The sequence below is a fragment of the Lepisma saccharinum genome, chromosome 20 (assembly GCF_977018435.1).
Source record: "Lepisma saccharinum chromosome 20, izLepSacc3.1, whole genome shotgun sequence".
NCBI lineage: Eukaryota > Metazoa > Arthropoda > Insecta > Zygentoma > Lepismatidae > Lepisma > Lepisma saccharinum.
This window is the reverse complement of record NC_139248.1, coordinates 44,379,045-44,404,652: the sequence shown is the minus strand read 5'-3', so window position 1 is coordinate 44,404,652 and position 25,608 is coordinate 44,379,045. Positions and strand designations below refer to the sequence as shown.

General features: G+C 38.7%; 1 protein-coding gene across 2 annotated transcripts in view; it reads left to right on the top strand.

The window, feature by feature from the left end:
- Window positions 1-25,608, top strand: part of LOC146003259 (RUN and FYVE domain-containing protein 2) — a 134,317-nt gene that overhangs the window by 49,507 nt on the left and 59,202 nt on the right. For both annotated transcript variants that reach the window (XM_083141444.1, XM_083141443.1), the window contains exons 3-7: window positions 1,990-2,099; window positions 7,289-7,496; window positions 9,338-9,501; window positions 15,154-15,322; window positions 22,749-22,871. In XM_083141444.1, coding sequence (XP_082997570.1) covers window positions 1,990-2,099; window positions 7,289-7,496; window positions 9,338-9,501; window positions 15,154-15,322; window positions 22,749-22,871 — 774 coding nt within the window. The remainder of the gene's footprint in view (window positions 1-1,989; window positions 2,100-7,288; window positions 7,497-9,337; window positions 9,502-15,153; window positions 15,323-22,748; window positions 22,872-25,608) is intronic.

The window sequence follows — 25,608 nt, the reverse complement described above, 5'->3', positions numbered from 1 at the left end:
AAGTAGGACTGTGTTTCGAAGCATGTTTTAAACTGTACCACACAACGTTGGACTTCTAAACTAACAAGAACACAAGACAGAAGGAGTACTTTGTAAGCGCAACATGTAAGTTTTTATTTTTATTATTATTTTTGTTATTATAGTATAAATGTCATTATTTACACATTTTTGTGTAGTGTGAAGTTTCGTTTACAAGTCCTGAAAATTTCATTGTATTTGAGCAAATGGTTTTTAAGGTATGTTCAATTTTGTGACATTATGCGAAAATTGCTGTTTTGGTGATTTAAAATTACCGCCTCTCGCAGCGGCTGATGGGTATTTAACTCCCGGCTTGAAGGGTTAATTCAGTCACTCAAAAGCATTACATTCATTTTCTGTCATTGTTGTCATCATAATGTTAAAGTCATTGTTGTTAAATTTACCATTTTTTGTCCCATTCTTTTTTGTTGAAACTAACATCAACTCCACTGAGTACGTGGGCATACTATAGAAATTGGTGTTTCCTTAAATCGAGAAAATGGAAATGGAAGACACCGACCTGCAGATCCTCTTTCAACAAGATGGAGCACTGTCCCAATTGCTAATCATGTACGAGAAGAGTTGAATAGTTGATTTTGAGAGTGGTGGATTGGCAGAAATGTGCCTATTCCATGGCCCACAAGAAGTCCTGATCTTACTATTGTCAAAAATGAGGTTTACAGTGAAAGAATTTATAATCTTGACCACCTCAAGGAAAGACTCAGACAAGCAATTGCAAGCGTTACCACAGACGTTCTTGCCAGTGTGTGGAATGAAATTGAATAGTTAATGGTGCGCATATTGAAACTTATTAATGTTGTTCGTAATATTTTTGAGTGACTGAATAAAATAAAAGCACTTCCAATTCATTACACATAATACATACTTCAGAGACTTCATGAAACCCCACCATTCATTCTCACAGTAAAGGGTCACTTACGGCGAAACAAGTCTTAACTAAGGTACAGGTGAAGTATTAGGGGCAATGGGTCAGAGGTTAAGGAGATATGGGGTCTCAAAGTTAACATGGGAGTCTATGGGAAGACCCTCAAATCCGTTGCCAACTTTAAGTAACCCTTTACTTGTCAGAGACCCTGTACATGGTTGTTGACCAGGAGTAGAAGTTTCAGAAGATCAGGGAAGTACTGCCGCATAACCACAAAGAAGTTGACAGTGACCTAGTGTCCTTGGCAGTTGAGACAAACATGAGCAATCTGAGAACAGCAATTACTAGAGTCATTCATTGTCGTCACTGTAGCAAGCCAAAATTTCCTATTGTGGCAGTATTTCTCCTATGTTGCAAAAGGACACAGAGCTCATGTAGATTTCCTGAGGTGTCACAATACTTAGTTATTTGCCACTTTTCTTATTTATGAAGATGAACCTTACCCAGTTTACATTAACTATTGCCAATAATTTGGAATGTGAAGTTGACACCATTATAACATTGCATCATTTAATTGGTATTTCTCTGAATACATAAGCTGTTATAGACCAAAAAACAAATCTTACTTGACCGTCCTTCACCATATTTTTCTGTTCACCGTAATTCTAAATCTTGTTTTCTGTTACAATGGTCATCATTGTGCTCAGGTTTTGTGACCGAAAAGGCCTTCTTCCTATTCATGGTTTTTTGGCTAAATGTATCACTAGGTGTAATTTAAATTCAATGTAATTTGGAGCATGATCATAGAGTGGCTGATGAGAAGTATAGGAGCCAAGCTTATTTATCAAGTCTGAAACAATTCTTGAATTCTTCTTGATTGTAAACTAAACAAAAATGTGATACCACTTGCACTTGAAAACCCACCAACAGGTGACAGTGAAAGCAATGAGCATTTGAAATTAATAGATTTCAGTCAGCAAGGAAAAAAGGCAACTCAGTAGTTCAATCATGTAGTAGTGATACAACATATATCATAAAGTTTTATTTGTGCTTATTTGTAATGTTCTTTTCTCTCCATTTTGCAGGGTCTTTTGGGACCAAAAAAGGAGCTCTGGGACATTCTCCAGATTGTAGAAAAATTTGCAGTAGAAGCCCAAGATATTACAGCAAGTGTTCGAGACCTTCCTACCGTGAGGTAATAATAAGTTTCAGTAATTTCAGTTATAGTTCCACACAATCAAATACTGATATATATGTCTGGGCATTTTTTGGTGTGCAACTTCTTTTTTTTTTTAATTTTATACCTACTGAATAATGTCTATTTTAAATGAGTAATGTTATTGCTTGTAAAATGACAAATGAATCTTCATTCATTTTTATGACTAAATTGCTCTGCAAAGAAAATAATCATGTTCTTCCAGTTAATATCTTGTGCTTGTGCCCTAAATCGTAGGTCATCATACCCTGTATATTATTCGTACACAAGTTTAGTTTAAATACAGAGAAACTAGTACTCATTTTTTTCTGCGAAATTGTTTTTTCATAGTTCTATTTATTTCGGTGGTAGCTGGCACGTCCTCATTGGAACTGCCACCCTTCTCTGGCTGCCACTAGGTGCACTATTGTCAACTGTCCAACTGCGTCCATGTCGTCTGCTATTGCCTGGCATTAACTGTTGTAGTAGAGAAATCCAAGGGTGGTGTGCTTGTCCGCTATCAATGTTTAGCTCATGTGGGAAGTGCATGAAGGCGTGAGTTTCCTTGATTTTGGTGTCTATGAGTGTGTGCTTGAGATGTACCTGTTAGATTTTATGGCTATTGTATTTGATGTGCTTATCAAGACCAGTGGTGGGTTTGGCTTTTTTGCATCAGTTAGATGTTGTTGGATTCTTTCATTGATAGATCTGATGGACCTGCCAATGTAATGTGCCTATCTACTACCGCATCCCTCATTTCTCAGTTTATTAATGGTCATCTTTATATTGCTGAGTACAGCTTCAAAGCCTTCATAGAGCATTATTTCTGTTCTATATACCAAGCATGTAAAGACTGCGTCTCTCTGTTGAGAAATCACATGTATTTTTACGTTGTTTTCTAGTACAGGGATACTGATTTTATATTTTCACTTCTATGTATTTAGTTATGGTTCTGAAGCACTTGTATTTGATAATGATTATCTGCATTGGCATCATGAGAAATTGTGGTAGGCAAAGAAAATTTGTATCATTTCAAGATAGTTCTGTCACTGATTGTTAAACCAGAACTTCTTGACAGGTTTATTTTCCTCTTTGAGATATTGATTCAAATTACAAGCTGCTCTAATATAAAGTTACTTGAACACAATTTTTTGTGTGGAAATTGAAGCTGCTTGTTATATTTGGCATTCTTATTGTGCGAGGTAAAGTGTAACAGGTTTAAGATGAAATATCACACCCACCTTGGAACTTAGGTTGCAGAGTCTGTACAGGTTGAGTCAAAAGTCAGGTTCGACAAGAAGTTTTCCTTGTCTCATTAATTGGTCCCATTGAGTTGCCACTGCACACTCCAGACCAATGGTTTTTGTTCTTTGTGGTCATTTAAATCGTCTACTCAGTTAAGATTTAGAACATCCAGCATCTGAAGGAATGCATTATGCAATGTGCACACATGATTATACTGGACGTTCTGCAAAAGGTTCTGGAGAACTGGAAACGTCGCATGCACAAATGCATTGATGTTCAAGGTGCACACATTGAAGATACACTATAAATCCGTATGTAACTTGACTTTTGACTCACTCTCTATTATTAATTCCTGTAGTACTAGCTGAACCTAAACTTTTATTTTGTGTTGAAATATGAAACTTTTAAAAATATCATATAACAGTACCATGCATTTCATAAAACACTTCATTTCTTTGATTTAGAGCAAGTGTGAAAATTTGTGCACAGTATTTTTCTTGTGTTTATTTGTGTATGGATCTTGAATATGATGTGGTGAAGCTATACAGTTTTTACCTGCACTACAACTTAACACATTTTTTAAAAAGTAAAATATTTAATTTGCACTAGGTCACAGAAACACAACATATGAATTATTTTTTGCATCACCTAGTAATGGCAGCAGTAGATTATATTAGGGTGGATCAAATGAAAACTAAACAGGGACTACAGAATGAAATCAACAAGGTTTATTTCAAACGTAATCTCCAAAGTTACACAAGTCCCACATTTTCACCAAGCAGTGAATACACTGCTCGTAGAACTCCTTTGGCTGAGATTGGAACCAGTTGCGAACATTGTCCATATCTTCATTGTCCAAGTGGAAGTGCTGACCCTTCAATGCCTTTTTCAACGGACCAAAGATATGGAAGTCGCATGGTTATAGATCAGGTCTATATGGTGGGTGTTTCAACACTGCCCACCCAAACGTCGCCAACATGTTCTTTGTCACAGCTGACATATGTGGCCACTCGTCATGCAGCAAAACCACTCCAGAGGACAACAGGCTGGGCCATTTGGCCTTGATTTGCTGCTCGGATAATACTGCTGCCCGACCGCCTACGCATATCTCGTGCTCAGGTGCGACTATCTAGGGTGAGTCCATTATGCAGTAGGGGTTTCCTTCCTTACCTCCAGCTCTACCTCTATACAAGGTTGTCGCCACACACATACATAAATGTAACCCAATACATCCACTGTTCCATTTTCATTTGATCTACCCTCTTACATGGATTCACATCTGAATTTGATATTAAATAATATGCATTAATGAAGCTTTTTGTGTCTTAGTGAGCATGTAGCATGAGGTATGTAATACCCTCTGATTTCACATACATCTTTTCTCTAGTTATCATTGCACAGAAACACCATGGCATAAGGTATGATAATTTTATTTCATGGAACCATAGTACAGGAATTATACATTTATCCCCTACAGGCAATGATAATCTCCTCAAGCAAACTTCCACCACCACTCTCCATAGTTCTAACTCGCATCCATAATTCTTTACAAAATGCAGTTATTAGAACACACATGCATCTGGACACAACTTAATTACCAGGTACCCACTTCAAAACTGGGTCACAGCCATGATGCTTACTCCTTACCCAGCTGTGGTTGTCGGCTTTGCTTTGCTACAGTGCTGCCAATACACAGCGACAGAATTTACTTACTTGCAAGATGATTGCAAGTTGCATGCATCGTGGTTCTTTTATTCCCCTTACCTGAGGTGTTTTGCTTGACATTCTAACTCATGGTCATATACTTTGAGGAAGCTTAGACATTAGAAACAAAATAACGTGATTAAAGTTCATTAACATGTTACAGTACGGACGCGATAAGAAGCGGTGTGCAATCAGAACGCAGAACGGTAGAACGTGACCAAAGTCTGTCTCCTCGTTGGTTGCCATGTGGCTGGGGGGTTTCTACGTTGCCACGTTCGCACAAACACACACGGACAGGCTAGTCAGCTGTTGGCAAGCTCGGGAAAAAAGCGTCACGCGAAATTAAGCACGTACATATCAGTATGCTAATATATGTTATTTCCGTCGTAAAGTGATAATTTATCAAATCTAGAAGTTTGAATCTGAAGTTTCCTTTGTTGTGTTTTTATTATGGTACATTGCAAGCATCAGCTACCGGCATCTTTTTACTTATGTTGTATCGTATCACAATTACCAACAAAAGAAAATGCATCTTGTGTTATGAACAACACTGTGGCAAATCGTTCTCCTTTGATTTCATGCCGCCTCTCTTTGCCTTCTTTGTCACGCCGCGATTGTTGAATCTTCAGAACGTACAAATGAAATGTATTTCTTGAAAATTAGGGCGAATAACGTATAAACAAATTACGTACAACTTTGTTTCGTTAACACGTTTTTAAATTATATTTTGAGGAACCTACAAAAATTCACCTCTAAAACAGAATTTTACAGAACTGAGTTACTGTATTACGGAGGAGAATTTATCAAGAACAAATCAAATGTGTGTGAATTGATTGATTGAGTTGGTGTTTTAAAGTCCACTTTATGCACACTACGGCTAATCTGGAATGGACCTACAGTTTTAAGTGGGATCCGAACCACTATATGCCTCGACAGGGTATCAAACCCAGGACTACTTGATTACAAGGCGACAACACTTACCCTACCACTGTGCCATCGGGCAGGCACATGTGGGTGTGTGAAGTGAGATAATTTGGGAAACTATATGAGAATACAGGCTCTGGCAATACAGAGTTCAATAAATTACAACGAAACGCTTGGCAATTGCTTGATTTCCTTAACATTATTGATACATTTCGCACATGTGTTATTAATGCTTTGAGCTACCTGTATGTAAAAACATAAAAAATGAATGAAAGAACAGAAGTAGTTGTTAAAGAATCAGTTGTTTTTGCTTACCGGCTACCATTGCAATGACGCTATCAAAAGATCATCTTTATTGTTGATTGGTAAAGGAACATCTTCATCTGAGCTACTACTGTCACTGCTGACTTCCCGCCCAAGTGAAATTACAAAATCCTCCATTTCCTGCTCTTCAACTCCCTCCTTTTCCCATGCTTCGGAAATAATGTTCCTTGTGTGTTCTATAGCCGAACGACACATATCTGCTGTCACATCCCCGATAGCCTGTTCTGTCAATTGCAAAATTTTAGACGGTGTAAAAGGTGGCAAAGTGTTCCTCTGTGCTACCAGCCCTTTGACCTGTGCCCAAATAAGTTCGATGAGAACAATGGAAGTGTCCCGTTGTTGACTATTTAACCAGATGTTTAATCCTACACGTATTTCTGGCTCGCGAAAATCCTGAAGTAGGTCAATCCGGCAACAGCGCGTCGCTACCAGAGTGGGTGGTTCCACGCCGCTTGCTAGCGCGTCCCGACAATAACTGCCACCTCTGTCATAATGACCAAAACTGGCGGATACCAGTCACGCCATGTTGGTCATTATGCCCAAAACATGTGGCTTGACTTTGTTGTTCCTAGGGTGCTGTCAGTCATGAGTATAACAATTATGTGCATAAGGCATGACCGACAAGATGTGGGAGTCGAGTGCACATTAAAAGTTTTTGGATTGTTTTATTTTTTACAGGAAAAAGAGCAACATTTTCGAATTTACGAAATAAAGTCCAATAACCACTTTGGCGCAGGAGACAAAATTAGTGAAACCACCGTGGCAGTTAACGTGTTAAATATTTACTATTGTTCATGTTGTCAGAGTGTAGTAATCATCATATAAACAAAAACAGTAACAAAGAATAATTTTTATCCCTCGTGAGAAGCCACTGCAGCCTGGACCTCTGATAAACACACCAAACAAGCACTACAAGGGCATCGTCAGTCTTTATTTTTATTGCTTATCTGATGATACTGAAACAAATTTTATGTTTTGTGCTTTAATTTCAGAACACACATGGGTCGTGCCAGAGCATGGTTGAGGCTCGCCTTAATGCAGAAGAAGTTGGCTGATTATTTAAAAATATTGATCGACCATAAGGAAGAAATCCTCTCAGAATATTTTGAACCTGATGCCCTTCTGATGAGCGATGAGGCTATTGTTATAATGGGGCTTCTTGTTGGACTGAATGTTATAGACTGTAATTTATGTGTAAAGGTAAACTTAACATTTGATCTCTTTGTCACTATATCTAACCTTTTCCCGACGAGCATAGCCTGTCATACAACTACTGTCCAATAAGACTGGGGACGGGCATAGCCTTCATTCACTATAAAATTCTATTGTGAATGAACAACGGGCTATAATCGCATCGCATCTCTTGTGCATTTATGTTGTAACCATCTCTTTCAAATTTCAACCGCTAGATGTCACGTTTTCTTTGTTGTCGAATTTTACACAGAAATCGAATTACAGGCTGGAAACAATGCACTTTTGTTTGAAGCCACGCATCTTCGCTCACACAAAGTCGGAGGGATAGAAATATGGCGGAGCTGCGTAATTAAGCTTATTATTGTTTTCTAATTTATGAAGAAATTATTTGTTTTCATTTGTGGAGTGGGATATATAGAGTTATAACTTTGTTAATAAACAAAGATTGCAATCTTGCATGGTGCAATGATTCACAATCTTCAAAATAATTGGAGTGTAAGGGGTGCTCCTTCCACGTAGTGTACCCAATAATCAACCTCACTTCGATGTAGTACACCCTGGGCTTCAGACTATCGAGGCTTTGGCGACTGGCCCCATGGCCAGTATAATTCTGTGTGTCATCCTGTTTTTTGTCCTTATTTGTGCTGAGTGCCTCTTAACAGCCTCAGCTTTTAACCAGTCAGAAACTTTTATTATTTTAATATTTTAGTTACGACACGACATGACAGTTATGTTCTTTTAGTTATGGTAAGGGGTTGGACCCCGTATAAAGTGACGGGTCCAAATAGCCTAAGTGCTGACACACCCAAAATTTTAAATTCAAATTCAAATTCAAAATAGTTGTTATAAGTGGAAATATGAAGGTATGCTCGCAGCCATGACAGTATCCCCCAGCTTAGAAATTTTTGGCTTCAAGTTGACCCATGCTAAAAGGCTCATGTTTCCAGTCTGGTAACTGGAGGTCTGTGGAATTTTACTTGTACTTATGTTGAATTATGTTGTGCTTTGGTTTATACTCCTGAGAATAGCTTTGGATAATTTTTATGCACATTTTGTAAATTCTTTACGAGGACCTAAATTTTGGAAGCCCCTTTCTCCCATCTAGTGCCCATCTAGTACAGTTAGAAGAAGGAGAGAGGAGGAAGACAATATAAATTCAACATCAAAATTCCTCTTCAGCCAGAATTTTAACAAACATTCTAACTCATATTGAAGGATGGCATTACATGAAAAAGGAAAATTGGAATGAAATATCATCTGTAGTTTGGAGAAATTATTCCAATGTTACATTCACTTTAATACGTTCACGTTTCATTCACGTAGTTTTTGTTCGCAATCAATTTCGCCACCTGTCAGGCACGTACTGTCTTGCCGCGGGTGGCATGGTTCATTTTTCTCCCATTCACTGGCACTAGTTGGCGCAGGCTTTTTACTTTCTGCTCCTCCGGCGTGGACGTGGTACTTTCTTCTTTCACCAAAATCCCGATGCATGGCAAAATTAAACTTGAACTTATTAGAGTAAATTACCTCTCTCCACGTCACCACCAAACAGATATCTTTAGATACAATATGATAATCTCCTTAACCTGGTGGTGGCAAATAGTAGTTCAGATCCCCCTTTAGGTCAATGGACTTTAAACAAAACTCGGCAATCAAGTAAGTTTATGAGTTCTGCACCACTGTCAGTGTTGTCATCATTCATTTATGAAATACTTTTGCTTTCTTGTAGTAGTCTCTAGACATATACATATTTTGCCAACTGAATGTTAATTTTATTTGCTTTTTCCTTCAAACTATTAAAAAATTATTGTATGCACTAAAACTTGTTTTCTCCCATTTTTTTCCAGGAAGAAGATCTGGATAGTCAACAGGGTGTCATAGATTTCTCCCTGTACCTCCGTTCCAGTAACCACAGTACAGGAGATTCACCTGAGGATGATGGAGACCAGAACAATATGAGCACCGTACTTGATCAAAAGAATTACATTGAGGAGCTAAATAGGCATTTGAAGTAAGAACATTGTGTATTTTGGGGGAAGAAGTCCACGTTTTTAGAGATAGTCAAATTATCAACAAACTTTTACATTAATTGAAAATTAAAACTAGATTATTAAAGTTGATACATATATTACAAAGAAAGGGATAAATTGAAGAGAGGATATTCCCATTGAAATGATGCGATCATTAATGGATCCTTTTTTGTGTTTATTAATTAATTTAAATGGACCAGCCGATTTTTAGTTTCATGTGTTTTGGTGATGTTAGTGGCATTTATATTAATGTGTATGAAACTTTTGTGAATTTCTATGTATTCCTGTACGTTTGAATTCTTGGCCGTTGGGGTAGGCAGATGCGTCGCTGGACAGCCGACTGGCGGAAGTTTCCAATAACGGGTTAGGTTATTAGCAGGACCTATAAATAAGAAGGGAACGGGGCAGTGGGTCTCAGATGCTTGGTGGAGTACTCCGTTGTAAGAGGTAGAGGCAACGCATTTTTGGAACATCTCTGAGGTGTTCTTATGCGCAAGTTGAAAGCGAGTCGCACAGAAACCGAATCAGCTGGGGAGGGAGTTGCAACACGCACGTGACTGTTGGCGCGTGTTTACAATTCTCGAGCAGCATTGCAAGTAAACAAAGAAACTGTGGTTAACAATGACCTAATGCAGAATTGTACAACAAAAGCTCACTAGCAAAAACAATACAATAAGCTTACTTTGTGTTGTAAATACTGCAAATATGATCAAATGAAGAAACCAATGATTTATACCAGGTCTTCGATGCCATCCAGTTCGGAATCTGAATCGGACATTTCGCAACAAGAATCTTCTGCACTCAAGAATAAATCGTCTGCACTGCTGCTACTGTTGCCAACACTGAAAGCAAGACGCTCTATTTCTAGTTCCAGCAAACCCTCCGTCCGAATGTATTTTCCTCAGTTTTTCTAACATTGCTGCAACATGACTCCCATTTCTCCTCTCCAATCACTGAAAACGCTTCCTTACACAGTTCCCACACATCATAATTTGAAAGTCACATTGCGATTTGCAACCCATTGTTTAAAAATGCCCCAAATTTTCTCTATAGCATTTAAATCGGGATGATATGCAGGCAAGCGAAGGACTGTGTGGTCATGTTCATTCATCAGTTCATCTAAAGTGTAGGACTTCTTCTTCGGTATAAGGCTGTAAAGTTCAGGCTTGAACATATCGTCTGTAAATGGTATATTGTTTTCTAATAGCCACTCTTGCATTTCCTTTTTCCTGGTGTTAGACAAAGAGCATCTTTCTTTCTGAATTATTATGGTAAGATACATTGTCGATTACGAAGACTGAATTTGGTGGTAAAGTTGGAATAACCATTTCTCTTATTCACCTCATGTAATTGCTGGAATTCATCTCCGTGTGGTAGTCTCCAGTTTTCTGATTTGATTTAAATATCAGAAGGGTGTTAGGGATGAACCCCTTGTCGCTGCCTGCATGGACAATAATGAGACGTTGCCCTTTGGATATTGGACATTTTAGGCCCTCGAGACTATCGTCGCACCATGTTTTTGTGGTTGTGTAGGAATTATTGATGTATGTTCCATCAGAATATATAATAGGACGGCCTTCCCGATGATCTCTACTGATGGCCCATAAATAAGCAATCCTTGCATTCCGAATGTAATTCCTCTCAATAAGCAAACGTCTATTAGTTTCCACTTTCTTCCACCCAAACCCAAGTTTTTTAAAGATCTTCAATAAACTGGTTGCCTGCCCTTTATATCTGATGGTTTTCCTTAATTTTGCAAGCATAGATTTTACTGTTGTGACTTGCCTGTCTGCGGTGTAAAATTCATTAATTGTTCTCCGAACAACGCACATGTCAAAATCATCTATATCTGTACACAGTCGCGGACGAGTTTTATTTCTACGGGGCATGCTATATGACGACTATGATCCAGCATGAACCGCCGAACTTTCCTTCTTAATTGATTTTACTGTACTTAAAGATACACCTGTCGCAGCACAAACAGGGTCAATAACTTTTTTAAGAGGCAACTTCAAATCATTTTTGTCAGCCTCTTCTTGCATGAATTGCAAGATGTTTGTGACGACTTCACGCGTTTGGTCCCTAAGCATTCTACGGTAAACTTTGGAATGAACAGGAGGCATGTTTTATGTGTGGAACACACTACAAAATCGCACTTGTATACACTCAGCAGCAAACTCAAGCCTAGCACCAGATCCTTGCACCTCCGTATAAGTTTCACGCAACCTGCTACACCGTCACAAGGAGGAAAACCATTCTCGGCTCGCTGACTAGCGAAGTGACAGAACTCAGATCTGTTCCGAAAACGCGTTGGCTCTACCTTCTTCTCTACGGGGAGTGGCTGGGAGAGCTTTCCTTTTACTATGTGAACCAACAGGGATTTTAACTTTCTTCTAATACACACACTAGCTGTATTTTTACTTTTTTCTAATACACACACTTGCCACTTGTTCTATTAACAAAGAAGAAAATAACAGTTTTGCTGTGAAATTGAGTGCTAGTTTCTCCGTATTTATCTACTTCCGTGTCTCTCTTCTCTCAATTATGAATTCATGTACTTTATCATCATCTTTGTATTGTATTCATACTATGGGAATGAGAGATGTGGTAATAGATAATTAAGGTACTCAAGTTTTCCGCGAAGCTGTTTTACATTATTTTCTATTAATTTCGGTAGCCACTGCCACCATCATCCTCGTTGGAATTCGTTGTGTTGTTGCTTGGCACGTTTCTGTTTTTTTTTTTTTTTTTCCTAAATCGCCACTAGGTGTGCTGCTGTCGCCTGTATGTCTGCGTATATGTCGACTGCTGTTCACCCGTGTTAATTGCTGCAGTAAAGGAAGTCAGGCGTGGTGTGCCTGACCACTATATATGTTCAGTTCATGGTTGTAGTGCATGATGGCGTGTGTTCAACTGCCCAACCGACCACCAGACTTGCCAAGCATATCAAATTCCACAACCATAAAATTGAGAAAGTACATGTCAAATAGAAAGCACACACTCTCATAGACACAAAAATCAAAGAAAAACATGCCATCATGCACTACAACCATGAACTGAACATAGATAGTGGTCAGGCACACCACGCCTGGCTTCCGTTACTGCAGCAATTAACACCGGTGAACAGCAGACAACATACGCAGACATACAGGCGACAGCAGCACACCTAGTGGCAATTTAGGAAAAAACAACAGAAACGTGCCAAGCAAAAACAACGAATTCCAACGAGGATGGTGGTGGCAGTGGCTACCGAAATTAATAGAAAATAATTGTTCATTATGGTTTCTTTAGTTCTGCCACTGTGTCTGCATCTGTTTGAAGAGGAGTTACAGAAAGGCATTTTGTGGAATGATAGACATGTAAATGCTACATAAATGTTCTCAGTTCTATTGTCTTTCTGATCATGAAACAGAATAAAGTATTTCAATCAACCCTTCAGTATATCATAAATACAACAACACAGATATAAAATTCAGTGCATATAAAGTGACAAAAATATGTCATCGATCTGTCTATAGAAAAAAATAAGAACATACTAAATTTCTTGAACTGAAAGACCTGTGAAATAAATATCTCCAGCATAGGAATTGTAGCTTTCCTTTTGACGTGATTCGAACAAGTGTTCTCAGGTTATCAGCTAGGTTAAGTTGATGTTTCGAGCACATATATACATACAAAGTTATATACGTGAGTGTGGAGGGGGTGGAGCTTAGGTTCTCTTCTCATTCTGGATCTTGTTGTTTTATTGGTGGATGCCATGCTTTTGCGGAGAAGTGAGTTCCATGCGTGACTAAGCTGGAGTCCCACGTCCCTGTTGAGATTCTTGTTTTTCTGTGAAATGGTTATGGCTTCTTTTATTCTTCTGTCCCAGAAACTGACACATTTGGCTATGATCTTGGTGTCTTCAAATAATGTCCCATGACCCTCATTAATGCTGTGTTCTGCTAGTCCTGACTTCTCTGATTGGAAGAGCCTGCTATAGGTTTGATGCTTATTTAGTCTCGGATGAATGGTACATCCGGTTTGTCCAACATATAGGGTCCCACATTCACAGGGGATCCTGTATACTCGTGGAATTTGGAGTTCCCGGTCATCTTTGTCTGAGCGGAGTAAAGGAAGCCATAGCCATTTCACGGAAAAGCAAGAATCTCAACAGGGGCATGGTACTCCAGCTTAGTCACGCATGGAACTCACTTCTCTGAAAAAACATGACATCCACCAATAAAACACCAGGATCCAGAATGAGCCAATCACAGGACAGAACCTAAACTTTGCCCCCTTTCCACACTCACATATATAACTTTGCACTGGTCTCCAATTCAACATACCCTGATGATGAGAGCAATGTATGCACTCAAAACGTTGGATGCTAACATCGACTTAACCTGGCTAATAACCCAAGAACACTTGCTCGAATCTCTAGCATATATATTCTCAATTTGCCTACCTGTTTAAATGTTCAAGTAAACCAATTTGATATATGTTGATTTCCTAGAAACTGTTGCAGATGTCAAGATATAATTTCATGAACTGCAGGAGGTGACCAATTTCTAACTTGATCCCTGTCTTTGCCAATAAGATTCAACAGTCTCTGCGAGAATCAACATTATCCTTATCTTAAGAACAACTAAAGACAGAAATATGAAATTTTGTGGACTGAAAGATCAATGCAGAGGAACACACTAGAATTTTGAAAAGAGGTCCCTGACTGACCAATTGAGAAGATGGATATCACATCATGTAGAATATTCAAAATGCTTTCAGCCCACCAAATTTCTTATAGTGTGAATGGTTTCAGAAATATTGAAGCATTAAAAAACATGTTTATATTTTGGCTTTCATATACAAATTGATGTGCTAATCAAAATTACTTACATCCCATTCAGCTAGCATTTACTAAGACTTCATTAGTAGAAAATTTTAGATCACATTTCCTAGTTTCCAAGTTGTATTTGATAGTGCTTGCTGCCTGTCACGGCCAATCATAATTTGTTGATTTTTGTGGTGCTGAGCTACTATTCGATATGTCTTATCAGCTCAACATTTTTTAAAAGCTCTTGTAGTTTCTGAAATATTCATTGATGAACAGACAGATAGGCATGACTATCATATAAGGGTACTTTCCAGCTTTTGCTGATCAGTACCCTAAAATGATATTTAAATAGAACATAATTGTAATATATGTTGGCATTCTTAACCTGAAAAGTATTTATATACAAGTTTACCTTATTTGATTTTTACTTAGCCCTTTTGGCCCTCCTTGCTTTTATCCATTATATATATATATATATATAAAAATCAAAGAAGGTAAAAGGAAACACTCACCGGACAGCCGGACAGTAGAAAAATTCAAAATTTTCGCTAATTTCATAGCATCATCGGTGTGAGAAGAAATAAACGGAACCGGAAGTTCCATCATGGAAGTTCCGGTTCCGTCTATTTCTCCTCACACCGATGATGCTATGAAATTAGCGAAAATTTTGAATTTTTCTACTGTCCGGTGAGTGTTTCCTTTTACCTTCTTTGATTTTTACTTAGCCCTTTTGGCCCTCCTTGCTTTTATCCATTATATATATATATATATATATATATATATATATATATATAATCAGCTATTTGTGTTTTATTTTCAGTGCAACTGTTACAAATCTTCAGTCCAAGGTGGAAACTCTTACCACAACCAATGCTTTGATGAAAGAAGATCTGGCGATTGCAAAGAATAATATTCTTGCATTGCATGAGGAGAACAGTAATCTAAGAATGGAGCTAGGTGTAGATACCAACTCAGAAAGGATAGACGAGGTTAGTATTCATCTGAGAATGGTCAGTCTGACGTTTCCAGTCTAACTAACGAAAATAAATGTTACATCCAAGAGAATGTTAAACTGGAAATTTAGTTTCTCAGGAGATGTTAAATATCATTGAAAAAAAAAGTAAAGTGCTCCCCTGTGCTTAGCACCACACCATGAAGGTGTATAGGGGGTGTGGGGGTAACGCCCCACACTTTTAGCAGGTGGAACCTTGTGCACATGAATAGCCCCTCTGGACGGGAATTTTTCAAGTGCATGATTTTCAAACTTGCCATGATGTACAAAACAAATCATAGCTCTGGAACTAATTGTCATAGAGATTAAATTGGTTTTGGTTTCTTTCGGAAATAGAGGGCTTTTAGCAGATGTGAAATTTATGCATTGTACCTCCCAGTAATGAAAGTTAATGGAAGAAAAGGAAGAAAATTGATTTTTTTTAAAAAAAAATGTATTCAGCATGCCTCTGTGTCAACCACAATTGGCCAATTGAATTTAAAAAATTTAGTATGTAGCAGTAGTACATTCCTACAACCATGGAAAGCTTCATTGAAAATAAGCTGATACTTCTTGGTGAAAAAAATAATAACAGTCTATAAGAGTGCCAGTGTTGCCAGCTTGCAGAAACAATTTCCAGAATTTCACTTCTAGCGTCAGCGCTATGAAGACTGGATGGACCAAATTTGGGGAAAAAACGGAAGTTATGCAACATTTTCAAAAGCCCTAATATTCAGGAAATTCTGATACGAGGGCTGCTGGAAAAGTTTCTGCAATCAATATGAAAAAAAATGTGAAATTCTGGGAATGGCTTTATTGTTTTTCAAAGTATTCACCCTTAAGATCGATACAATTTTGCATGCGCTCAAACCAATTTTGAAAGCATTTTTTCCACTCTGAAGCTGATACCTCAGAAACCGCTGTTCGGAATGCGTCAACAGCTGCTTCATGCGACTCAAATCACTCATCACGCATCTTATTTTCATATGTAGGAACAAAAAGAAGTCATTAGGTGATAAATCAGGTGAGTATGGAGAATGAGTCATTAATTCAACATTTTTTCTGGACAAAAAATCAACAGTTTGGTGTGCTGAGTGGGAACTGGCGTTGTCGTGGTGAAGAATAATACGAGGATCTGGGTTTGTTTTACGCAATTTATTGATGACCTCTGGCAAACAAATTGTTGTATGCCACTCAGAATTTACATTCCTTCGATCTTCTAAAGCTATTGTTGCCACATGTCCGGTATAACCGAAGAAAGAAGCAATCATTTGCTTGTCAGCTCTCCTCGAACGAACAACTTTTGTTGGTTTCGGCTCACTTTGAAACACCTAAACAGTGGATTGCTGTTTAGTTTTGGGTTCGTATGAATAGATCCAAGTTTCGTCCCCTGTAACGATGTAGTACACCAAATTTGACTTGCCTCGGTTGAATTTTTTGAGCATTTCTTTTCACCAATTTACACGAGCCTGTTTTTGAGCTTTGGTCAAGTTGTGTGGGATCCAACTGCTTGAAAGTTTCCATATGTTCAGATGACCATGCAAAATCGTATGTATTGCTTTCATGTCAATGTTCAAGGATGCCTGGATCTCAGGGTATGTCACATGCCGATCTCTCTCAATAATTTCATGCACAGCATCAACATTACTGGCAACAACATACATGGATGGACGACTTTCACGAAATTCATCACTGAGAAATGTGGCACCATGCTGGAATTCGGGAAACGAATTGTGCACAGTCCTATTGGATGGTGCTTCATCTCCAAAGGCCAAATGAAGTCACTTGATGCATTGTTTCGGTGTTAAACTACACTTGAAATCATAAAATATCATTGCCCGAAAGTGTTCACAAGAAATTTCAATTTCTCACATGAAACTACTTTTCAAACTGCTGTGAAAAATAAACGAATAGGCTTAAACAAACAATCAAAGATAATTTAAACATAAAAAAGGTATATTCTTCCTATTTTTATAATAGCGGAACACTAGCACCACTGTTGGTGGTAGTTTGCAGAAACGTTTCCAGCAACCCTTGTATAAGACCTATCCTAACAAAAGCCTTTTTCAAACTGCTTGTTCATAACAACAACAATAGATATGCTGTTAGGTAATTTGAGTGTCATACCTTCATGTGTATACTAAAGGACCAAACTGAAATATCATGTGTGCTGTGGAAGAAATGGCACATTAATTGCTAACCACATGCTGCTGGGAAAAACTTTTCCCATCCAATGGGTCTACTAAGATGGTGGGAAGACCTCTTCCAATCTGGCCACTAAAGGTTAAAATAAGTGTTTCAAAAAGTAAGATGTGACTTAAGAATGAAACTTTTGATGTGAATAGAAAGATAAAGTTTCCCGTGCAGTTTGCACCATGCCATGAGGCATATATAGGGGGATGTGCGGATAGGGCTTCACACATTCTATCAATCTGGGCCATGTTGGAGGTGATGAGATTAGCACCATGCTCTAGCCACCTTTAACCCTCCCCCTCCCCCATGTACCCACTTAGTTGATGTGTCAGTGAGCTCCAGAGCAGCTTTATGCAGGGAAAAGTGAGGTGAAAAATTTTGATCTTTGATTACTCACTCTGGGAATCGAACCTGGATCTCCCGTGTGGCAGTCAGATGCCCTACCGACTAGACCACTGCTACTCCTTTTATGTGAATGAAGTAGATATATTATGAAAAGTGCATTTGCCTGTAGTAGCAGTGTTCTCCAAAATGGTGTAGACAAGCATAATAATTAGGGCTGAGCCGATACCGATACTCTCACCGATACTTGTATCTTTCCAATTTAAAATAACAAAGGCTAGTTATTAAATATGAATATATGTGTGTGTGTGTGTGTGTTTAGTATTGTTACAGTCTGTAGATATGTATTTTTGACAAGGGGCGATGAATAAACTAACCCGCCAAACGATGCTATCTTACAACAATGCATCGCAACTTTACAGATTTTTTATAGATCAGTGACAATCGATCAGATATTTCAAATATGAGAAAAATATTGTGAGAAGATATAGAGTGACCCCAAGGAAAAAAACCTTGGTCCCCGTGCAGCTTTCCCTTCTTCCGTTCAGCTCGGGCCATAAGGAAGCATGGCCCACTCTCCCCCTCTCCTTCTAGCTGGAGTACGGTTCACAGGAGTCACGGGTCTGCGCAGGATTTTTTGCTTGTGGTTCTACTATGAGAGCGAGGCGATCGTGCCCCCAAAATGTTGAAAAATGAGAATTCGTCTTCAACCTCCTTTAAACTAAGGGATCACACAAGAATTATTGGCGATTTACTAGCCCCGGACACGACGTCTAAAAAACTATCACTGTCACGGTTACTTACGGGTGACTCACTTTTCACTTCATCCGTTTACTAACCCCTGTTCTACGGCTACCAATGCTCCTCTGTTTCTAGAACAAGTAGAGATGCTTCCAACTGTTTATCGTCCATGTTGAGCTATGATGTCAGTGTTTTAAGAAAGGTTTTTAGCTTTTTCAGAAGATCTGGCCTCTTACATTGTTTCTGAGAACATTTTTAAGTCTCTCCTTACCTTTTCAATATATTGTGTACATCCTGTGCAGGTCCCTTCACAACCTTGCACTTACAAGTATACTCTGTCCCGGCTATCTCTCGAGCAAGCAAACGAAAGCAAGTATCTGCAGACGAGCGAGACGGCTCCACCAATGAGCACATGGGAGGGAATGAGATTGCATGGAGGGGGAGAAGCAACTGCAGTTATCAGCCTTCGCAGCAGCGTGGACTGCTTCCCTCTGCCCACTCGATTTCCACTCTTTCTCTGTCACCATGCGTGGCTTTGCTCCAGAGATATCCAGGAGAGAGCTCAGTCGATGCCGATGTATACTGTACCAGTAGTGGTATCGGTATCCGAAAGCATCAGTTGGATTATGTTTACTGATACCAGCCGATAGTAAAACTGTAAACCCTAACTCCTCTCTTTTTTGTCCTTTAACGAAGAGAATAATAAATGAAATGTAAGGAAAGAATGATAACTTGCTAGTCTCTTGCTTATATATCAGGTGATTGATTTCAGTAGTGATATTCCGACTTGACTTTGCTTTCGACATATATACTTTCACAAAATGATTTCTAAAAAGGTATTAAATGCTTAGTACTATCCCTTGGAGTGGAAGAAAATCCAAACCCATCACTGCACTTTCCAGAAAGTAAGTGCCATCAACTGTCGTTCAAATAAAATTATTCCCTTGCCACGTTCCCTGTGCCGAAACACTCCTGTTGAAACCCAGTTATGCAGGTCGGGACAAGAAAAGTCTAATGTTTTAAAGGAAAAAGGGGATTAGCACAGGTATTTGAATTTCCAGGAATATGCTATGTGCTATGTCTGAGACACGTGCACCACTCACATGGACAATGACTGTTTTGACTGCGGGAGGTCTCTAAGCAGAGAAACGTCCACAATACACCAGGTGCCTCGTGGCTACCGGGGCCTCATTGGGATTATTGTGACACGAGACCGCATCTGTAGGAACAAAGTGTGGTAGACTTAGAAGGTACACCTATGGCGATAATTTCTCGTTACCCTTCATTTGCAAGATACTTGACCGCGAGTCTTATCTGCATATGGATCTTTATCACGTACTTGCTGTTCACGGAACTTGAGTCCATGTTCAATTAACAAATGCACAAATATGTATTTTTTTCATTTTTCTTCAAAGCCAAATGTAAGTTGGAAAAGGTGAACGAACCTTGAAAAGAAACAAATGTTGGTTTTGGCTATGCTTCTAGTGACTCAAACACAATAGTATCGGTGAAAAAATTTCAACCGATACTTTCCGATACCGAAACCACCGGTATCGGTATCGGCTCAGCCCTAATAATAATAACACCCATATGTATTCTATGTCATTTGTGAAATTTAAAAAGTCAGTAATGTAAACATTGTCAAATAACACCGATTGAAGATTGTTGCGAAACTAGTAAAGAAATTTATTTCTGATTGTATAATCGATGGATAAAGACTCGACAGGTGCGCCCCCTGGACATCAGTGAATGGGAGTTTCAAAAGTATGGTCATTAAGGTCCTAATTGTGTGTTTGCGCAGAGTATGGTGGATGATGTCGAATTTTACTTTGGAAATTCCGACTTTTTGTGCATAATATGGTAAATTATTTGAGTTCGTTCACACAATTTGTAACATATGCTCCAGGTGCTTGTTTTTCCATGCAGAAAACTGTACATTTTTTTAAGAACAATTTTTGGTGCAACTGAAGACAATGTGTGATATTCAATTCTGTCATTTTCCAAGAAGATTTTTGTATATTAGCCAGAACTCTCCTACTGGGAAGTAGCCTGTTGAGTTTACTAGAAATGAATAAACAATTTTGTTCTGATAAAGTGTCTCACTACGACATCCAACCAAAATTACATGCATAAACAGAACCTTATACATCAAACTTTTTTCTCTGATGTGGTACATTTCATCTGACAAACATTTAGGCTCTGTTTATGCATGCAATTTTTGTCAAACATAGCAATCCGACATTTGCCATTCTGCGGAATTCAACAAAAATTGCATGCATTGCACTCTTATGAATCTGGTGTTTCATGGATGTCCCCTTAGGACATTTTTTGTTGTGTACAACATTTATCAGATGCGACATCTGACAAAAATCGCTTGCACTCTTCTGGCTCACTTTACCTTATTTAAGGTGAAGAGTTACAGTTTCGCACCAGGTATGCATTTATTTCGATATCTTTAAAATGGGCACTGTTACTGAAAAAAAGCAAAACATAGGGCAAGAGAGTATGAATGACCAATAGGAAGTGCAGACATCTATCTTTACTTCGTGTCAGTCAGGCAGCCATATTGGATAGAACAGTCAGTTGCCAACCAGACATGGAGTAGGATGGAGTGACAGGGCACTGTGCTGTCTTTTATCTTTTTATCGTCTTTTTAACCTTAACTTACCTTCCCATGTCTTAAACCTTGACTATTCTTTTCCAATCTCCTGAGGAAGCCACATGATGTGGTGAAAGCTAGAGAACAAAGCAAGCACATGCCAAAACTGGTCTTTATTACTTAGTTCCATGTATTCAACTTCAACTTCAAGTTATGGCTAATCAAATGGAAGTTTTGACTTTTCCGTACACAAGCAAAATCTTCAACCTGTCCTGTTCCTGCTGATGTGTTTTACTACACCATTGGAAGTTTGATATTCCCGAGAGAACAAGTAAAATAATACTCCCATAAGATGGCACAGTGGTAGCATCGTCACCTTGTAATCAAGGTGTCTTGGGTTCAATACCCGGTGGAGGCACATATTGGTTCGGATCCCACTTTAAACTGTAGGTCCAGTCCTGATTAGCCTTACTGTGCGTAAAGTGGACTTAAAACACCAAATCAATCAATCAATACTCCCATAAGCATAATGCTTAGTTTTCTCCCCCTCCTACAACCATCCGGCACACAGACCTCTCTTTCCTCAGCTCGCCGTGGGGGAGGAGCAGTTTTGGGTTTTCGTGACTGGCTGTGTGGTGTAATACTGGTTTTGCACAGGTTAATATATTTGACACTGAAATGTTATTCGAAAACAAGAAGAATTCAACAGTTGGGATATATCTAGAAGCTAGAAGGTTTAAACTGGCACAGTTGGTGCTAAACCATACATTTCCATCTGCTAGCCAACTTTCCCAGGCATCCATTGGCAGAAGCCTTGGAGACAGCACATGCTTTGTCCTCTGCCTACCAGGTGTCACAGTTACCTTTGCATGGGGAATCTGAGTCAGTTGCCACATTGTCATAGACGAGGTCTGTGCTTGCACTCCCAAACAACTATTTGCAACATGGCCCGTCACCACATTTGTTTGCTTTTGCCGAAATCAATGGCAACAATACCTTGCAGATGACAGAGAAGGTTTTGGCAGGAGTCGTGCCAGGTTAATCCTTTCAGTGAATTATATCATGTCAAAGTGAAACAGAAATTGGCATGGATAAACATTATAAAAAATTGACAACTGCATTATCCTAGCCTCAGTATAGGTGAAGGATGTGCTTCCTCAATATAGACATTCACATCCGGAAGGATGATTTGGTGAGTGAGGCTAGGTGAATGGGGTGGCACTGAATTTGTTTAGTTGGTCAAGGAATTTTGATATTGAAGGTTCTTCATGTGTCTATGAAATTTGACCAAAAACTTATTTCTTCAAACTTCTATAAATAGTGGAATTGTTATTCCTTGAGTAGACTACAGTGTGGTTATTCTTACTCAGCTAGCGTCCATGTTTCTGTTTGTATGTAATATATTTACTAACTTGGGTGGAAATGATGATATGTTAGTAATGAATGAGACTTTGGAAGGCTGGAAATCTTTTAATACTACAGTGACCTTTTTACTGAAATTTTAATTTTGAACCATTTCATGTTTGTGACGTATGGTATTCTTCTCTAGGGTGGAGGAGAAACATCCAGCTCGAAAAAAGGCTCCGCTAATAATGAAATTGAAGAAATGAAGCAGCAGCTTGAGAACGAGAAAAGACTGAGACAAGAAGTGGAAAAGGAATTAGAATTACAGGTATGTTTCTTGATACATTAAAAAAAAAAAACATTGACTTAATATTTCAACTGTGCCTTATGTAGAAAACTTTGACAAATGTATTTATATATTCTTGCAAATGAGATGTAAGTTAGTGAGATACTTTAAGAGTATTAATATATGTTCACTGGACAAAAAAAGTCACCTGGTGTGTTGAAGGTGGTCGTAACAAAAGGCACCAGCAGATGGCATTGAATGAGAAGGAGTGGGAGATAAATACCTGGGGATTTTGTGACGGGATACTTAGATTGTGCAGAGGTGTATAGTGAGCGCAGTGCCTGTCTCCGCTGTGTGTAAGTTGGGATGCATTGTAGGTGTTATTGAGTGGCAAAAAGGGGTGATTGCATTTGAGCGTGCAAAGGTCATCCTGTGAAGCAGTGGCATATGCTGGTTCTAAAGAGTGAGTAATCTCCGACCCTTGATCCTCAAACTCCAAAAGTTTCTGTGCAATTTATGTCAGGATCCATATTGGATTTAGGAATATTGTGTCGGAATGTTTGTTTTATTGCTACGACCACAATCAGTTAATTCTCGTTATTGCAGTTTAATATACGTGTAGAATTTCAAATAATAAAACAAGACAGTATTATAAAGTTATAAAAAAACAACCTGTGAAATATAAAATGAAAGACGTGCACTAGTGAAATAAAAACCCGCAATATTAATTTAAGTGCAAAATTCAACTTACTCCAGGACCCGATTACTTGTGCTGTACCACATCCAAAGCATGCTGTTTGTCCAGTTGGCACGTCAATACGTGTCTGTGCGAAAGATTGCAGCTTAACAAATGAAGTTATGTGACTTTTGGATTTTTCATGTTTGACACAAGTGTTGCAAAGATTACAGTATCGGCCATGCGTCCATACATTCTTTTTAGCCCCAAAAAGTAAGCACAGCCAATAAAAAAGCAAAGCTTATTAACACTTATACTTTCTGTCAACCATGGTGTTTTGTCATAATTTGCTTGCGAAAATGCCTTGCATATTCCCGATTTTTGTCTTTGTGCGTAGAAATAAGTTCAAGCGATGACACTGACCTGCCTGTATTAACAATTTGCAACTTCTCCTGAAAAGATCTTGTTCCAAAAGGTTTCACCAGCATATCTTGTATCACATCCATTACCCTTTAACACAGCACTATCACGACAAACACTAACACCTAAATAAATAATAAACACGAAGCACAGCACGAAGCCAACGACTACACGCATTCAGTTTCACGCGCCAAACTTCTGTTGTTGTGTTCCTGGCTGAGAATGAAATTCCCTATGAATGATAAAAAAAAATCCCTTTCCGAGCTCGAAATGACAGGTTTTAAAATTTCGAATCATTGCAGGCCAGAGCCCGAATTTTTTTTTGGGATGGGGATCATCCCTTATTAGCAGCCGCCACATAAAGTTGAAACAGTGGGATTAGAAGAAGTCCTGAAGATGAATCTCAGATTATTACAACGTATTATGCAAGGTGTTTAATCCTGCTAATGAAGTAAAATTAATTACCACTATACACTTTTTAAATAAGATATTTGTAGGATTTCGGGGAGGGGGGGTTTCAGCCCCCCGAGTCCTCCACCTGGCTACGTGCCTGATGTGTTTTTTTTCGTTGTATGTTTAATTCGTTCATCTTCATCACTATTAATCTAAAGAGGCGGAATATAGCAACTTAAATTAACTAATATATATATATATATATATATAATTTATTTTTGATATCTATCCCTTTAAAAAATATTCAGTTCCGTGAAAGAAGTATTCTCGCTGCTTTTGAAGATTAGAGAGGAGAAACAATCACTATTTTTGTGAATACAAGGATGGGGGAATCAGCATATAGGTGCTTTAATTGCTTAAGCTTTGAATTTTAATTTAGTTTGCTTCATCTTCAATATTTAAGCTTTTACCTTTTGATAAATTTATGTTCAAGTAACAGAAATCAGCAAGACAGAAGCAAATGTAAAGTGAAAATTAGCGTAGACTTGGTTTGCCCATGTTATTCAATTTTCCTGTTCTTCGCACTCTACCGGGTATGTTTTCCCTAGTTCAGCGGAGGGAACGGAAAGGCTCTGAAGGTTGAGAGTGCGACCAGTGGACTCTCACAAGAAGGAGCTTTCCCTGGCCACGGAATCACCGCACCTGAGAAGCAGTGTTTCCTCCCTCTTTCTCTCTCCTCCCTCCTCGCTAAGGGTTGTAAGGGAAGAGGGAGGAATGATGTCAGGGTGAGATTCCCTGAAGTCATTCCACCGGCTGGAGAAAGGTTCCCGGACATTCAGCGGCAAACGGTTAGAAGCATTCGCGTGCTGGAAGCAAAGAAATGTATGCATCAAAATTGGTTTGGAAGAATATTGCGAAGAAATGTGTATATATATATATTTTTTAAAAAAAAAAAATACAGCCGGGTCATCTGCGATTATCTAGATGACCCAGAGTATATGCCGCTGCTGTGAAGAAAGTAGCAGAATTTGCAGGAGTATCGACACCTACGGTCATACGGATCTACCAACAGTGGTGACAATCCCGGTCTACAGGAAATTCTCATCACAGTTGTGACTGAAAGATGATACTGATGGACCGGAACCGCCTGTGTGTTTCATGGATTGTAGCTAAAAATCACTTCGTTTAATGCAGGAAACACAGCAAGATGTCAATGCCTATTCTTCCAAACCCGTTTCTGAATGAACACTCCGCAGGGAACTGCATAGCATGAACATATGAAACAGAGAG